This window comes from Phyllostomus hastatus, unplaced genomic scaffold (assembly GCF_019186645.2).
Source record: "Phyllostomus hastatus isolate PE091 unplaced genomic scaffold, TTU_PhHast_1.1 phas_scaffold_501, whole genome shotgun sequence".
NCBI lineage: Eukaryota > Metazoa > Chordata > Mammalia > Chiroptera > Phyllostomidae > Phyllostomus > Phyllostomus hastatus.
In genome coordinates this window covers 50,023,026-50,041,682 of record NW_025334033.1, presented here as the reverse complement: position 1 = coordinate 50,041,682, position 18,657 = coordinate 50,023,026, and the positions used below count along the sequence as shown (strand labels likewise).

At 43.6% G+C, this 18,657-nt stretch overlaps 1 protein-coding gene across 1 annotated transcript; it reads right to left on the bottom strand.

The window, feature by feature from the left end:
• Positions 1–1,628: 1,628 nt before the first annotated feature.
• RIOX1 (ribosomal oxygenase 1) lies at positions 1,629–4,193 on the bottom strand. Its single transcript, XM_045823338.1, has one exon. It carries the CDS (start codon positions 4,048–4,050, stop codon positions 2,143–2,145), a length of 1,908 nt encoding a protein of 635 aa, XP_045679294.1. The 5' UTR covers positions 4,051–4,193; the 3' UTR covers positions 1,629–2,142.
• Positions 4,194–18,657: the final 14,464 nt, after the last annotated feature.

The following is an 18,657-nucleotide window of genomic DNA, read 5'->3' as shown; positions in this document are numbered from 1 at the left end:
TCCTTCTAAACTTTTCTTAATTCCTAACCTGGGCTCTGTCATCAAAAGAACAACCACTCCTGCTGAACAAATGGTTCTAATTTTTCAAAGGTGTTAGAGGAGGTGGAGGAACAGAGGAAAAGGGATTTTAAAAATGTACAAGATTCTTTCTTTATATATAATTCAAAAAACCAACTTCACACAATGCAAGCATTTCTTAGCAGATTCCTTTCATCGTGCCCAAAACGCTTAAGTAAACTTTTCATTAACAGGTGTAAAAATGTTCAACCAATATCACAAGAGGACAATACTCTCAGGCATTTATGTACCACCTAATACTAATAAGCATGATGCAATAAGTTACTTTACTAGTGCTTTTTGATGATCTGCAGCCTAATGCAGTTGTTTTTAACATCATTTGTTCTGATCTAGATTCAAAAACTAAACCAAAAGGACTTGCTGATGCAGAAAATATTCAAGATTGAGACAGCCATAAAAAAAGTGAAGGCGGAAGCAAAACATATTTACTTTCAACCCAAAGAGGGGCAAAAACCACTGACACTCCATACTTTTCTTCAAGAAGCTTTTCATGGTAGGTTTTCTAGGAGTGAGTCCTACGATTTTAACAAGACTTTTCCGGGCTCTGGATGTTTTGGGACTTAGTTGTGAGCCCTAGGATGAGAGCCTGAAAAAGTTACCTCCTTTCCTTCTTGGGCATCTTCTCAGTCCTTCTGCTATTTTTTTCCTACCCCGACACCCAGCTTCTATTTGCCTATTTTATTCCTTTAAAAAAAAGAATGAGGGAGCTCTATTTGAACTGATCTGAAAATTAGGTTAAAAAAAATGAATAAAACGAAACAAAAACTAGTATTAGGCACACCAAAAAAGCCTTGTAGGCTTAACCTTTAATACGTTTTCCAGTTGTCTCTGGAAAATGCAGTTAGAGGGAGAACTATCATTTTTACTTTATGTACATCTATGGTTTTGCAACTTTAAAAGACAGACTTTATCAAGTTCTCAACCTTATAGAATTGAACCTATCAGTTATGCTGGCAGGATTTAAAAGTTCCAGATACAACCTAAATGATGAGGTGCAGACATCAAGCTGTACCAATATATACTTACAAAATCAGTGTGCCCATGTGTAGCAGCAGCCTCAGGTCATTCAGCCAGCTGCCTACCAGCCACCACCCCAAACCCGGGTCTTCTGGTTCCAAGTCCAGTGCTCTCTCTGGTACACCAGGCTCTTTTCCACCAACCATGAGAATATTCACTTGCCTGATATGGGGAAGTTTCTTCCAACTGCCAAAAAAAAATGAGAGTGGAAAGTAACTTCACCACCAGCCTTCCCTCATGGCCAGCTTGCTACATAGCTGATTTACTGAGGCCTAAGATAGCAGAAATAGGAGACAGTGCCAGCCACTGATGCAAGCAACACTTAGCAAAAACATACCATACTCTTAAAAACATACTATATCATAACTTTTTTTAATAGGGTTGTGTTATTTGGGGTTCAAGAAGCATGATTAAAATGAACAAATTACCCCCAAACTTATAGAATTGGCCCCAAACAACCATTCAAGTTACCTTTCACCTCAGCCGTTACAAATTTTCCCTATCTTCCCTCCCCCCCGCCCACCACATTCCCTTAAACCATGCCACATAATAATCTAGCCTTAGAAAAGGGAAATTCTTTGGCACTTTAATAACTTTTCTAACATTCACACAAATTCTCAATAACAAACAGGATGCCAATCCCAACCATCACCCCAAACCGATGAACAAGAACTCAAATTAAGGATGCAAACACTTCCAAATAAAAACTTGTAATGTCTCAAGCGGAGTGACACAGCAAGGGCTACACAGTACACTGAAGCCCGAGGGTGATGGTTACTGCAAAATAATCAGGAATCGAGGTTACTTCTGTAGAAATAATTCCCCCTTTCCTCCTCCAACCTCTGCTTTTACTTTTGTGCCTAGATGAGGAGGTGGTTCCTAGAAGACCATCTGAGTTTTATGACATTGAATCAATCATAAAGGTAAATGTGAGTGCATTGATGGTAATCAAGGTAAGAACATGAATTTTTCCCCCCCAAAAGGTGGTGGTGTAAGAGAGAATCATCACTGCCTTGTTTCCATTCCAGCAATCAACAAGAAACTAGTTCAGGTAAGAGGCATCTTGGTGAGCAGCAGCCCCTTATCATATAACATGGTTGCCAAAGAAAGTTGGTCCTCCACACTGTCACAGGGCAAGTCCCCTACTCTCACAAACTCTGGGTAGGAGCGGAGCAAGAGTTCCATGGCATCAGCTTGCTGGGGGAATATCTCCAAGCACTTGGGCTCTTCCAGATGATAAACACGGGAGTTTTCCACTGTATAATAGAGATATAAATGGCCTCCTTCACCCACCAGCCGAGCTATCCCATCCTGAAGCATGTGCACTTCCGTTTCTGTTGTCAACTGGGCCCCCACATTCACAGGTTCTCCAGCTTCCCAGCGAATTGGGAGCCCATAAACACTTAGGGCCCTCTCCCTATCAGTCAACACAGGAGGCAGAGAATCATGGATGAAGTCTTTGGCTCGCTGGTCAGCCACAGCATCGACAGGAGCAAAGTGTCCCAAGCGGGCAACCAGGACCCGCACCTTCTCCATGAAAGCAGTTCTTCGAGGATCCTTAGAATCCGAATGCTGGGCCCCCATGTAATCCATGAAGTCTCGGGGCAGCCCCCTACGAAACTCCACATTTTCTTCCATTGCAGCCTGAATTGCCAGAGGCAGTACAGCTTCTAGGAAGTCACCCCAGGTATTGCGCTGGTACGTGGACAAGGTAAGGTGCAGAGAATGCACTCCATCCTGACATTCGGCTTGGTGAATGAAGCCCCGAGGAAAATAGAGCAAATCTCCCGGTTCCAGCACAGTCTGCAGCACTGGCTCACCAAGGTCGTCCTGGCTGAAGTTGGGGCTGGAGGTCAGGGCCAGTTCCTCAGTTGGGACCCGGGGTCGGTAGACTCGCCAAAGTTTCCTACCTTCCAGCTGCAACACAAAAGCCTCGATGTCGTCGTAGTGGGGAGCAAAGCCCTGCGAGTTAGGGGGGGTGAGGTAAACGTTGGAGCCCGCCATGCTTCCAAATTGCTCTTGGAGCACAGCCAAAAACTGCCACACAGTGGTCGAAAAAGCCTGCGGACAAAGAAGGCGCAGCGAGCAGCCAGCCTGGTACAGGGACCAAGCGGCGGCGGGTAGGGCGCGGCCGGGCGGATTCAAGGTTTCCCGCCGCCCGTTGATGTAGCGCGCGGCGTCAAGGTGCTGGCCGAACTGCACCTCCTCATTGCGCAGCATGGAGTCTAGGTCGGCGGTAGAAAAGAGACCCTGGTAGTAGGTGTGGTCCTGCCGCCGCACCAGCACCGCCTCGCGCTCCCACAGGCGCCGGTAGAAATGATCGGGTGGCATAGGCGCAATGAGCCACTCGAAGAGGCGCGCCGCCCGCCGCCGGCTGCTAGGGATGCGGTTAAGCTCCGCCAAGACGCGCTGTAACGGAGAGTCCCAGGCTAGCTCCCCGCCCGTGCTGTCCACTTGTGGCCCTGACAGCGTCGCTGCCGCCACAGACGGTGGGGCGGCCACCGAGTGCTGGGACGAGCACAGTAGGGCCGAGGTCTCCACCACGCGGCTCGGCGTGGCTGGTACCTCCCCCAGACGTGCGGGCGGCGCCGAAGCCTGCACCAGGCGCACCGGCGGGGTTTGCTGGGAGCGGGCCGCGGGCGAGGCCTCCAGCAGCTCTGCAGGCCCGAGGTGGCCGTACGGCTCTCGCCGGACCGCATCCGGGGTGGCCGCCGGCCCACCAGGCAGCGGGTCCCGGGCATCGTCCCCAGGCGAGTCCTCCCTCGAGTCATCGCTTGGCAGCGCCTGGGCCCTCAGCGCGGCCATACGGGATGCAACACTTCGCCTCAGCTGCCTTCGGACCTTCCTGGGCCTCAAGGGCAGGACCAGCACCGACCCGCTGTGTGACTGTGGCTGGCGCCGGCGTCTCAGCCGCCCACGCCTCGGCAAACCTGCACTACCACGGAGCCCGTCCATCGTAGGATCCTCCTCGGAGCGCTGCCGGAGCGAGCCCGTAAGTTCCAGGCCCGCCGCCACTGCGAGGAACTGTGGGAAGGGGGCGGGCCTCCAGCCGCAGCGCGGGCTGGCCACGCCCACCACCCTCCACCAGCGCCTTCCACTCACTCTTTGAGCGAACGGTACCTTAATTTTTTTTTTCTTTTACAATTCCATAAAACGTCATCTGTATATTACATTGTGTTCACTACCCCAAGTCAAGTCTCCTTCCCTTCACCATTTATCCTCCCTTTACCCTCTCCTACACCCCCCCCACCCTCCTTTACCTCTGGTAATCACTCCGCCGTTTTCTGCGTCCTTGCGTTTTTTGTTGTGGTTGGGTTTTGCTTGATAATCCCTTCCACCTTTTTCACCCAGCCACGCCCCCCACTCCCTTCTGATAGCTGCCAGGCTGTTCTCTGTCTTTATGAGTCTGTTTCTATTTTGTTAGTTCATTTTGTTCATTAGATTCCACATATAAGTGAAATTATATGGTACTTGTCTTTCTGACTGGCTTATTTCACTTGGGAAAAACGGTACCTTAGTTGAAACGCGCGGCTTCACACTAGAGCTGTGGAGACTCTGCCAATTTAACAAGAATTTCATATGCAGAGGGCAATTAAAAAATCAACTTGCTGGGGGCTTGAGGAGAAAGAAAATTGGCTACTTACCTCTTTATTCCTTCTAGTCTCTGCATATTGCAGTGTGTCCCAGGACGTCCTCATTTCTGAACAGTATGCTCCCCAGCAGTTTTGCACAGGGAAATGGGTAAATCTTATTTTCAAGAACATCCTCAGGCAAACTTCAAGGTTTTGTTCAAATCTTGGGTCTCCCCGCCCCCCCATCCTCTTTACTCTGCAGATGGCATTACTGATTAAATCCTATGTAAGTTCCTCCGCCCAGTTTCTCTTCGTACTTTCTGTTACAAATTCTTACAGTCATTGCCTTCTCTCTGAAAAAGGACTTTTCCACATGCGTTCTTGTTATCTGCCCTTCTCACCATATCTGGAATTTTGTTTCATTAACTACAGTTTCTCTCTCCAGAATCTTCAGTCTCACCTCTGAATCTTACATTGAACTCTTAAATGTGCCTCTCTCATTTAGCAGGCACTGTGGTGGGCATGAGAGTGCAATTGTTAAGAACAACATAGTCGCTGTCTCCATGTAACTACTGTTGTTTTGTACATAAAAGACTACTTGTCACCATTTGAGTCATTTAACATAAATTCCTAGGAGTGGAATTGCTGAGTCAAAGGGCATTTTTTTTTTGCGATTATTAGTAGATTTTACCTAACTCCCTCCAAAAAATTTACCATATTATTAGCAATTATGAGCAGGTTAGAGTACATGGCCTCCAGGACTTTTCTGTGGTTCTGTTTGACCTTCCCATCCTCAGTCACATTCCCAACCAAACACTTGCCAGATCTTTTAGATTTATCCCTCTACCCATGCACCATGTCCACTCTTGATTTCTCACATGGTCTATTACAGTAGTCCTCAACTGAGTGTGACCTTGCCTCCAGAGGGAACACTTTACTTGTGGTGTGTGGGGGGGGGAGATGTTATGACATCTAGTACAGCGATTTTCAATTCTTTTTCATCTCATAGCACACATAACTAATTACTAAGATTCTTCAGTACCAGAAAATATCATTTTACTGATATGAAAAAAATATAATTTTGATTCATTCACACCAGACAGCTATTGTGTTGGCTGTTATCATTTTTTAATTTGACAATCTAAGGGAAAAGAGGTCAGTGCCCCTGACTAAATAGTCAGATATTACATGTTTTAGAAATTCTCATGGCACACTGGTTGAAAATCACTGCTCTAGCAGATAGATGCCAGAGATACTACTAAACAGCCACAACGCAAAGGACAGTCCCTCCCCTCAACAGATAATTATTGGAACCAAAATATCTATAGTGCTGAGGCTAAGAAACTCTGGTTTATTATGTCCACCTAAGAATGTCAAGCCTAAGGAAAAGTCTTATAGGAGTTTGCTAGAGCCAAATTTTCAGGACATGCCTGGAAGCAAGATCTCAACAGACTGAGAAAATGCTCTGGAGAATGTCAGTTTTGTAGCTTATTTTATTCATCAGAATTAAAGGAGGAAACCTAAGGAAGGTTACATGAAATCTGTTGGTGGTAAACTAGGGAGGCAGAAGAAAGCAACTGGAGGAAATCTCTAGCATTGGATAAAAAGCGAAATGGAGAAATACTTCTTTTATATTGGAGGGTATAGGGTAGTTAATCGTTAACATTTATAGCACATAGAGATAGTATTTGGGGAACAAGATAACAATGAGGGGTTCTGTGGTCTCCTGCTCTGGTACCAGCAGTTATGTCTTCCAGGGGTAGGAAAAAGAAATTACTCTGACATATCAAAGGTGTGTTATCCTGGGTGCATAAGAACAATGGCCCAAGCTCACTTAAGGTGGATTGACCTTTGCTAAGAAAGCTACAGATAGGCCCGGGACATGACGTGTCCAGTTAGGAATTTGTGATCAGATCATTCTGTGGGGTTATGTTTGGTCACTGAGCTTGTCAGGCCTGCCATGCGTCACCCCACCCCACCGCCCGCTTGTCAAGTTTATTAGGTAACCTCTTTTCATTTGCAATTATAAGTAGCCTCCCAACTAGTCTCTACTTTTAATCTCTCCCTAGCCAATTTATAACACAGGTAGCTACAACATTAAATTTCTCAAATTGTAGCCCCAAAGGTGCCATCACCCTACTCAAAACCCACCTGTGTTCCCCATAGACCAATCCAAGCCCTTCAGCTAGGTACTAAAGTCACACGGTGTTACAGCCTCATCAGCCACGATTCCTCTAGACCTGACTTCTACAAGTTGGGCTATTTGCTGTTCCTTGCCTTTGTTTTTCTCCATACGTTTAATCACACTGTTCCCCTAAATGCTATCTTCCACTCATCTTTTGTCAAACCCCAACTAAAGTTCATTTCACATTTCCTCTCCTCCCCAAAGGCTCTCCCATCTCTCATCACAAGAGAACTTTGACCCTTTCACATGAATTCAGTACATTGGCCTGTTTTGGTATATTATGTACCTGTTATATTTTTTCCCAAACTTTCTATACTATACAATCCTTCGAGGAAGGGACTTCCTTATACCTTTTGCTCTTGCTTTTAGCACGCTGCTTTTCACACAGAAGATGCGCAGGAAACGTTTACTGAAAAACAGACCAGCCAGAATTGAGTCCCTCTCACTCATTATATGTGGCATTAGCTCCGTCAAATTACTCTCTCAGATCTCAGGAATCCCATCTGTGAAATGAAAATAAAAATTGAACTTCTGTATAGGGTTGTTGTAAGGATAAAATAATGCATTTAAGGCACTTAGCACAGGGTCTGGTATGAAATTAAACACTTAAAATGGGAATGATAATGTATTATTATGGAAAAAAGCCCTGTATGACCTATGTGATGACTGGGTGCCACTGGCCTACTTCAAAGGCACTAGGGGAGCAGGAGGCAGAGAAGTTCCTGAATTGGGCAGGATGACAGAATGGGATTGGGAAATTATTTTTACATGCACCCCGTGGAAGTTGAGTCAGTGGGGACAATATCAGACAAGGCCATTGTGTGAGGCACGGCTCTGCTCACAGTTACCTGGCCAAGAGCCAGAGTAGGGGCTGAAACCAACTAACGTTCTCCTTCAAGTCTGGGGCTGCAGTATCTGGAGGAAGGGACAACGCAGGGGAAGCCCTCTTCTTAATTGACTCATAGGCTGTGTGTGTGCTGGCAAGCCCCTGACTTCAGATTCCCTGGGGAAATGCTGAAGAAGAAGGCTTGTCAAGTTTGTCAAAAGGAGCTTTAATTGCCTTTTCAAAGAGATTGGTTTTCAATATACAACAGACACATTCTGCCATGAATCAGAGGTGAGCTGTGCTCTCATCTGCTTGCAGGGCTGAGGGCCATTCTGCTCAGCTAGAGGAAGGCTGTAAATTTGCCTTTTCCACATCCTGGACAAATATCTCTTCCCCCCAGTATTTCCTGTGACCTCATCCCTTCTTTTTTTCAACATTTTGTGATTTCCTCGAAGAACATTGTTGCTAGCTGTCTCCTGGTTTCCCTTGTGACTGGGAGGTACCTTTTGGAGCCTGACTTATCTTTAATTTCATCACTTTTCCTGTAGCTCTATTTAGTTCTCACTACAAAAACAGCTATTAATAACCATTTTCAGAAATATACTTTCAATTTAATGACATGGAATAATGTTCTTAATCTACCATGAGTGGGAAAAACAGACAAAATAAGTGATACAGTAGGATCCTATTTGGGGGATATGTATTTTCTGTGTTGATGTGTATGTGTATAGATATCCATTCATACATAGATCCATTCATGAAAGTTTGGGAGTCTTTAAAATGCAATATTTAGCCCTGGCTGGCGTAGCTCAGTGGATTGAGCGCGGGCTGGGAACCAAAGTGTCCCAGGTTCGATTCCCAGCCAGGGTACATGCCTGGGTTGCAGGTCATAACCCCCAGCAACCGCACATGGATGTCCCTCTCTCTCTCTCTCTCTCTCTCTCTCTCTCTCTCTCTCCCCCCTCCCTTCCCTCTCTAAAAAATAAATAAATAAAATCTTTTAAAAAATGCAATATTTAACAGTGGTTATCTTTGGATGGTGGGATTCCAGGTGATTTTTTATCTTCCTCTTCTTTGCTTATTTTTATGTTCTGGATTTTCTACATTGAACATGTATCCCTTGTGCCATTAAAAATATGGTGTTTTTTTAAACCGCAAACTTCCCTTTCCCTAACAGATCTCATTTTTCCTGATCTGTTATTGATTACCTAGCTCTTCTGTTTTTTAATTAATATAATTCCCTTAAAAAAAATCAAAGGAACTTGATGTTAAGTTTATCACTGATCTTTTTACCATGTCTGTAGTTTTGCATTTTCCAAAATGTCTTATAATTAAAATCATACATTATATAGCCTTTCAGACGGGCTCTTTCAATTAGCAATCAATACACACTTAAGGAGGTTCATCCATGTCTTTTTTGACTCAATAGCTCAATTCTTATCTTTGATCACTATTCCATTGTATGGATGTACCACAGTTTGTTTTTCCATTCACCTATTGAAGGACATTTGGTTGCTTCTAGTTTTTGATGCTTATAAATAAAGCTGCTACAAACATTCATGTGTAAGTCAAGCTTACTTTTTATCATGACTTGATTTTTCAAGTATAATATTCAAAGAGTATAATAAAAATAACTGATAGAGCCCTAGCTGGTGTGGCTCAGTGGATTGAGTGCCAGCCTGTGAACCAAAGGGTCTCCAGTTGGATTCCCAGTCAGGCCACATGCCTGGGTTTCAGGTCAGGTCCCCAGTGGGGGCACATGAGAAGCAACCACACATTGATGTTTCTCTCCCTCTCTTTCTCCCTTCCTTCCCCTCTAAATAAATAAATAAATAAACAAATAAATAAAATCTTAAAAAAAAATAATTGATAGAGGAATACCATCTTAAAAGTCAAAATTAAAATGAAATGGTCCATTGTAATTGATTTATCTATTTTTTAAAAGCAATAAAGCTCTGTTCTTGTAGCTCAGTTGGTTAGAGCATTGTCCCAATATGCCAAGGTTGTGGGTTTGATTCCTGTTCAGGACACATGCAAGAATCAACCAATGAATGCATCAACAAGTGGAAGAACACCTGTTCTCTAGGCCTTTTAGAAGACATGTAGTTGTTCCTTTGGGCACACACATGCAAATCTACCAGGAAGGCCATAATGTGGACATCAAAGGAATGGGTGCCGTTCAGAAAGGAACGCCCCACAAATGTTATCATGCAGAACTGGAGGGGTCTACAGTGGCACCCAGCTTGCGGTGGGCATTGTTGTAAACAAGCAAGTTCAGGGCAAGATTTTTGCCAAAAGAACTAATGTACATATTGAGTATATAAAGCACTCTAAGAGCTGGGGTGACTTCCTGAAACATAGGAAAGAAAATGATCAGAAAAAGGAAGCCAAAGAGGAAGGTAGCTGGGTTCGGCTGACCACCAACCTGCTCCGCCCAGAGGAGCACCCTGCGTGAGAGACAGTGGACGGAGCCTGGGCTGCGGGAGCCCGTTCCCTGCGAGTTCATGGCGTGGTACATGTTTTTAAAAAAAAGACCTTTGTACTGTTAAAAAATTGCTACAAGAGGCATGGTATTCTTTCTGTAAATGTGTGAGTGAGCATATATCAAAATCTGATATTAGACTTTTGAGATTAATTAAAGAATAATCAAGTATAAAAAGCAGAAATAATTCCATTAAATTCATTAGACATCATAATAAATTTTTCCTATTTATTTAACAAAAAAGGGAAGATATATATACACTCTTGTAGTACCACTACAGGTTTTCTTCCTAGAAGTACACAATCTGATATATTCCATTTTGCCTGATTCCTATCAAAAAAGAAAACTATATGGTGCATTTATAATGCTGCCAGGAGAGGACTTTTTTGATAAGGCACTAAATGAAAACTAAATTCTTTTATAGTTTTATACATGTGATGATTAGAAGAATTTTCCATAAAGTAGCTCCTGGCCCTGTACATTTCAAACCTTGTTTTCCCTGCATTACAAACACACTTCAGTGTCGGGCACCATAGGACATGTTCTCATCAAACTGTGGTCTTGCCCCTTCCCATCACGTCGCCAGTTTAGCGGGCACTGTGGGCAGCAGTAGATCTCCTGCGAAGCAATCTTATGTTGGGATGACTAGCAATAACCTAACCAGTGACACACTGGAACAGGGAGGACCCCTGCTGTGGCACCTCAGCATTCGAGGGCTCAGCTCTGCCCCTGGCCACAGGCCTGCCCACAGAGCAAGGAGTCTGTGGGGCCAAATGGGCATATGCTATTAGAGCCCACGCCCTGCCTTGTAGGCCACACACACTGGATACCCAGGACTTTGGAATTCCCTGCCTATTCTTAGGGCTTAGGTGGACTTGTGTCTTCCCAAGGAGGGCCAGCATTGCAAGCATGTGTACCCTTAGACTCAGTGGGTAGCCAACAGTTTCTTGGAGCAGTATGTGAACAGAATTTGAACACGCAGTCCAAAGTTTACATGTATGTGTATGTGTGGGGGGGGGCGGTCCTCACAGTGTGAAATGGAGCTGGGAATGGAAAGAGATGGGTAGACAGCAGGTCAGCTTTCCTGCACTGCTATGTTCCAGTTCCTTACCAAAGAATTAAAAAATTTCAAATGCCAGCCTGGTCTCCTTGCCAAGGTAGGTGGTAGAAGGTATTTTACTTAAGAGTTTGTTAGCTTGACTTACAACATTTAAATATCTGGTAAATGGGCTTCCATTTGTACTTTTGCTCTAAGCTGAGAATTCATTTGAGGATGAGAATATCCTCTTATTGTTCTGTGGAGTAATATAGAAACTTATTTTGATATCAGAACTATTCAGGTAGGTTCCTGGGGATGCTTTAATCTAGCTTTAACCTAGGTACAAGCCCAAGCCCAACTCTGGCCATCCCTGCATTGGTTTGTGGGGTTGAAATAGAGCAGTGTGGGGTCCCCAGGGGCTGTTCACCATGAGTGAACCCACCTCCCCAACACATACCAGGAATAAGACTTTTTAGTCACAGCTACAAGAATGTCCCGGGGGGGATGGGCTGAGATGGGAGTAAAAGGCAGAAAACTGTACTTGAGCAACAATTAAAATTTTAAAAAAATTTTTAAAAAGAGTGCTCCAGAGTTGCTGCTACTTCTGCAGAATAATAAAAAACATAGAAAACAGAAGCTGCCCTGGCTGGCGTAGCTCAGTGGATTGAGTGCAGGCTGCAAACCAAAGTGTCGCAGGTTCGATTCCCAGGCAGGGCACATGCCTGGGTTGCAGATCATGTCCCCCAGCAACCGCACATTGATGTTTCTCTCTCTATCTCCCTCCCTTCCCTCTATAAAAATAAATAAATAAATAAATAAATAAATAAATAAATAAATAAATAAATAGAAAGAAAGAAAACAGAAGCTAACTCAAAAGATCATATGCAGATAGATGCTCAGGCCTTCTTGGGTGGGCAGTTCAGATATGTACTCCCCATGAGGCTCCCGACTGGGGTCCAAGGAGGCAGGTCTCAAAAACATAGATTCTATTTTCTTATTTATTATAGTAGTTCATAGAAGTATTCTGATAAACCATGGCTGAAGAGGTTTTCTCTTTTGAGTCTACGATTCACATGAGATCATATGTTTTGCATATGCACTCATGTGTTAATGTTTCTCTGCAGTCTTTGAGGCCACCCACACCAAATCCCTGGTCACAGAGTCCAGCTCTCAGCCTAAACACAAGAAGCAGCAGTCCCTCGTCACCTACCAGAGATCTACGTACCACTCGGGAAAAAAGGATTGCGATGGGACCATTTGGAGCTGACAGCACAAGTTTCTAGCTGGCCAAATACTCAAGAGATAAGGTTTTTTCAGAGTCATAGCCTCTTCATTTGGAAGGAAAAGTGATCATTTCGAGGATGAGCCCTTCTCTTGCTCCAAGACACAGGTAGCAGTGAAGCCAGTCATATTCTCTTTCATTGATGTATAATCTGTTACTATGCTTATAAATAAATACCTTTTTAAGAGTAGACTTAGTTTTTTAACATGCACCATTTACACAGGCAGTTAAAGACATCACATTAGGTGACAGAGCCTCTTTTCCCATACCCCAGAAAAGTCATACTTAATGGAGGTCACACCTCCAAACTTTACCAGAGTAGAAATGCCAGAAGATCCAGCATCTATTACAAGCTATATAAAGAGCTTTCTGAAACCCAAACAAGAATCCCATTTGTTTAGAAAAGAAACAGCTTAGGTGATTTTTTGTGTGTGTGATCCACAAGTCTAATCTTATTCTGGAGCAGCTTCTTTAAATGTAGCTCACAAGCGATGAGGAAGTCAAGTCATTGGACTATTACAAGAAAACCAAGCTAGCACAGTCATTTCCCCCTCATTCTGTGTGGGTGGGTGGCGAATACTTTTAGATCTCTGGGAAGCTTTGCTGCAGTTTCACAAGGCCGATTAGTGATTCTTATGAGCTTCAATGCACTGAATGCTGAAATGATTTAGACACCATGAAAAGTTGCAGACTCTATCTGTGTCACAAGATGGGACTCTGTAAGAGCGCATGATACCCAAAATGCCACAAAAGAGGAGAGACCCAGGAGTCAAAGTAGTGTGAATCCAGGTTTCTTTCCTAAAGATTGATTGTTGTTTACACCCTAAAAAGCTTTGGGACATTCGATGATTAAAATAAGGCAACATGAATCTGTCTTCCCCTTTTTCTTCCCCCAATCACATCCTCTCTTTTAGTGGCACTGTTAACATCAGAAATACGGAAAAGCAATATTCTGAACTCCTAGCAGCTGTGGAACGTGAGGGGGAGAGAGCAGTGTGGGATATCCGTTAGCTGCATAACAGAAAACCTCACCTTTTCCTCACTCACGTAACCCATGTTTTTATCCATTAGTTTACTCATGTCATCCAAGTGGAATTGTAATCCAAAAAGCACCATCACATAGTTTAAAGTTATTTGTACATCTGTCAAACCCGAGGATTCTGGGATCTGGGTATCAGGAGGCCTTCGAGACAATAAGTAATTCTGTATGAGTACTTTCCCTGCCCCTCTATCTTTGACTTTGTCATTTTGTAGTGAATGGGCTTTATTGTGCGCTCTGCATAGCTGGCAAGAACAAGAGAGCAGAACTGAACCCAGTTAGTCAGCAAGGTCAAACAGAGGGCCTTTGAGGTCGTCAGCACTGTGGGATGTGTAGCAGCCGCAGAAGAAATGGCCCTTGTCCTCAAGGAGTTTACAAGGGGTTTTCAAAGACGCACATATGAGAACCTTTCAAAGGCAATATGCTTCATCTAGCAGGAATTGCATGGCCCACAGAAGATGTGCTGTGGGAGTCGCTGTGAAGGGGGCGCTCTGGAGTGCTGGAGTAGTCATGGAGGCACCAACTTGCTTGGATCTCAGAGACCACACAAGACTTAGGTAGGCAGAGGGGAGAAGTGAAGATCTTCCAGATGAGGGAGAAGACAGGATAAAAGGTTGGAGGAAGGAATGAGCTTGGCACAGGTCCCTGACACTTCCCTTTTCCTTCCTGTTTCCAAATTGGTTCACTTGTTACTTCACAATAGAGCGGCTGATCCATTCTCCCTACCTGATCCATTCACATTAACAAAATGTCATAATGACAAAATATTCCAGGAGTTCCACAAATCCCGTAAAAGGCCTTGCCTGTCTTTCCCAACTGAGGCGACTGAAGCATTTGTAGGAGCTTCTCACGGAATGTCTCAGCTGTTTCCTTTCTATGGCTCCTCCTTTCATCTTGCCCTTTCTTCTGCCACAGACCCCCACCAACCTCACTGGAAGCTTCTCTGTTTGGCCCCGCGTGTGGGAGAAACACTGCTGATCTTCTCTTGGTCAGGATCTAGAGAACATTTCCACTTTCAGCTGAGAGTCGTGTCTTTACCAGTTGACATACTTCATCTGAGTTAGCACCCATTAGTGAGCTGCGTCAACAGAAATCTTCCTGGCCAGACCAACAGCAAAGTCGGAGGTGTGGGTCAGAAGAAAATCTGTTTTAGAATTTATTCTCTCCCTTCTTATAACCTCTTCTTGGTCCTCACCAATCCCTCTACTCCATCATTTTTTTAAAATTACAGTTGATATACAATATTATATCAGTGCTATGTATACAGCATGGTGGTTAGACTTTGTATAACTTGTGATATATCCCCCCAATAAATCTAGTGCCCACCTGACACCATACATAATTATTGCAATATTGACTGTATACCCTATGCTGTACTTCACATCTGTATGACTATTTTGTACCTACCAATTTGTAGTTCTTAATCCCTTCACCTTTTACACCCAGCCCCCCAGCCATTCTCCACTCTGGCAACTAACAGTCTGCTCTCTGAATCCATTTCTTGATGATCTATGCTGTCAGCAAATAGTTACCAAATGCTTGCATTTAGTTATCATGAATATACCAGCAAGTATGCAACAGTTTTTCTCATTTTGAGGAGTTTATTGTCTGGTTGGATAAAATGGGCTCGTTTGTTGGAGGCAACATCAGAGCCTCTCAAGGTCAAGAGTGAGCTGGATACTCTGCCTTTTTTGAGACTCAGCTATATTTTGAAAACCGAAGTGCCCAAACTGAATGTTTTAAAGTGGTAGATTTTTTGCCCTCGCTGGTGTGGCTCAGTGGATTGAGCACCAGCCTGCAAACTAAAGTGTTGCTGGTTCAGTTCCCAGTCAGGGCACATGCTTGGGTTGCAGGCTAGGTCACCAACTGGGGGCGTCCAAGAGGCAACTGATCAATGTATTTCTTGCACATTGATGTTTCTCTCCCTCTCTTTCTCCCTCTCGCCCCCTCCCTCTAAAAGTAAATAAGTAAAATTTTTAAAAAGGTAGATTTTCAATGTATGCACTTAACACAAAAATTATAATGACTAACTATTGAAATGATGTCAAAAATCTAAATTGATATGAATGTTCATAGCAGCATTATACACAATAGCCAAGAAGTAGAAACAACCCAAATGGCCATCAACTGATGGATGAGTGACTAAAATTTGGTTGTATCCGTATAATGAAATGTCGTTTGTCAATAAAAAGAAATGAAGTGCTGATACAGGGTACAGCACAGCTATACCTCGAAAACATTATGCTAAATGAAGGAAGCCAATTTAAAAAGATCATATATTGTACGATTTAATGTACATAAAGTTTCCAGAATAAACATGTGTAGAGGCAGAAAGTAGATCAGTGGTTGGTTGGGGCTTGGAGAGATGGGCACTGGAGAGGAGCTTGTGGAGAAGGGGACTAGGAACTGACTGCTCATGGGGTGCCCTGGGGGGAACAAATACATTCTAAAATTTGATTGTGGCAATGGTGGCACAACCCTGGGAATATACAAAATACCCTGCATTTTACACTTTAAATGGGTGAATTTTATGGTATGTTAGCTGTATCTCAATAAAGCTGTTTTTTAAAAGTCTACATTGACAGCCTTCGTGGCTATGTGCAGGGCACCAGGCAGTGTAGTGTAGTAGGTGGAAGCCCAATTTGGAAGTCAGACACACCTAAGTCCAAATATTCTGCCACTTACCAACTGTGTGACTCCAGGTAATTTATTTAAATTCTCTGAGATTTCTTTTATTCCCTGCAGAATGAAGGTAAGAATTCCTACTTCATAAGACTGTTTTTGAGTAACATCAATTCAAAAAATATTGGACAGTTATTATGTTCCAGGCACTATTCCAGGCTCTGGGGAAACAGCAGGGACCAGAACATCCAAGAATCTGTACATTGTATCTCATTAAAAAAAATCTAGATCTTTACATGAGGTTTCTCCAATGTTAAGTATTAGAAATGAATTTCAAAATAATAAAAACACTGTAAGCTGCCCTGCCTGGCATGGCTCAGTTGGTTGGAGCACTATCCCGTAACTGAATAGTTGTGGGTTCGATTCCCAGTCAGGTCACATACCTAGGTTGTGGGTTCCATCCCTGGCCCAGGTGTGCATATGAGATGCAACCAATCAATGTATCTCTGTCATATCGATGCTTGTATCTCTCCCTTCTTCCTTCTCTAAAAGCAATAAAAAAAAATGTCCTCGAGTGAGGATTTAAAAAACAAAACAAAACACTGTAAGCCAACACTGTGTCAAAAACATCTGTGAGTCAAATTCTGACCTTGGGCTGGCAGTTTGTGACCCCTGGTGTAGGTTTTTCAGATGGTGAGTTTCTAGTATCTTGTCCACTTGGCTGAACCTTGGCATCCTCAGCCTGTTCCCATATGCTGCCCAGCACTAACCAAAGAAACATTCCTTATAAAATTCAGAGCAATCATCCTAGCAAGTAACCGAGCCAGGCAGTGACCTGGATCCCATCCATCTCTATATGATGCTGCAGCCTTCCTCACTGACCCAAGGAGGCCCCATTCATTTTCCTGCCTGGGCTGAGCTGGCGGTTTGTACAGGATGGGTTTCGAAGAGACTTGTGCTTCTCATGCCTTTCAAGACCATCTGTCCTCTGAGAATGTCTGTGGGAGGCCAATTCAGGACACAGTCTCAGATGTTAGAATTTAGATATGTTCATTTTTCTTTACCTGCTCATACCTCGACTGGTTTTGGCCAAAAATGTAAGTGTGCAGTAGCAGTATAGGCAGCTCTTTTCTGGAACTCAAAATGGATGATTAACTTAATATTTTAATTCTCAAATATATCCATGATCTTAGAAAAAAAAACAAGTTTTAAATGTAGCTTGTAGCTCTTCAATTCAGAGTCAGACAACTTCATGTTGCTCATTTACCCGTCAACAGAGCAGTAGAGGTTAAAGCTCTGGGAAGAGGTCATCTAGAGACAGGACTCATTGTACCACACTATCCCATCAACAACAGACTTGTCCGCAGTGTTTCACCCCATAGGGTCCTGGGATTCCCTACAGACCCTGGGTTTGCCACTCTCACAGTGGAGCACATCGGACTCCCCAAAATCTCTCACGTCCCGTGTGATGTAGCAGAAAAATGGTAAACTCAAGTTCAGATTTCCTTCTGCTACTAATAACTATGTGACTGTACAAATTACTTTATCCTTTTGAGTTTTACCTTCATCATTTGTAAAATGGGAAGAATAATAATTATTTTATGGGTCAATGGCAGTGGTTCTCAACCTGGTTGCGTATTAAAATTACTTTTAAAAATGTCACAATCTGTGCCACACCTTCGACAAATGAAGTCAGAATCTCTGAGGGTAAAATCCAGACATCAGGAGTTTCTAAAAGCTTCACCAGTCACTCTAATACGCAGTCAGGAATGAAAATCCCTGGGGACAACGGAACAATGTTACTCGTGTAGAGCAGGTGCCCTTTAGTTCCTGGTTATTCCCCAATTTAAGTTTCCAACCAACAACTGACTACACTTTGGGTGCCTGTTCTAAGACTGCACCACTAGGTGTCAGTTTGACCATACAGTTTCATTCGTAGAAGCTTCTGGTTCTGGGTTCTCTGAGTAACAGCCTCACCACAACCATTTGGTTAAATACCTGCCTGCTGTCAGCCACAGTGCTCATGATTCTTAAAACGTGTGACTTCTAATCCTTGATTAAGTAGGCAAGGTAGTTACTGTGCTGGTCATGAGGAAGCAGAGGGTCAGAAAGATCCTGTGACTGGTGCAGGATACACAGTAAGTGGCAGAACTGAACATGAAGCTTCCTTCATTCCGTCACTCATTCAGAAACACTGAACACTTACTATGTGTGAGGTATTGTATCCGGTATTAGGGATCCAAAGGTGAATAAACTGTAGTTTGCATCCTCTGGAACTTCATTTTTATCCTTTACTCGTATGTACATTTAAAAAGAAAAAAATGGGCATCTCCTTTTACAAGTTGTTCTTGACCTCAGGTCAGCTATATTCTAAAGAACTCAAATGCTTCATTCCTAAGAGGTTAGACTGACCCTTAGATAGGGTTTCCTAGCATGGCTGTTCCACTATGCCCAGCCACTAAAATGACATTTTAAAAATTAAGAGCCTATTAAGGACCTATGAGGCTAGGGGCAG

Coding starts and splice junctions, on each gene's coding strand:
- RIOX1 (XM_045823338.1), bottom strand. CDS start 4,050: ATGGACGGGCTCCGTGGTAGTGCAGGTTTGCCGAGGCGTGGGCGGCTG.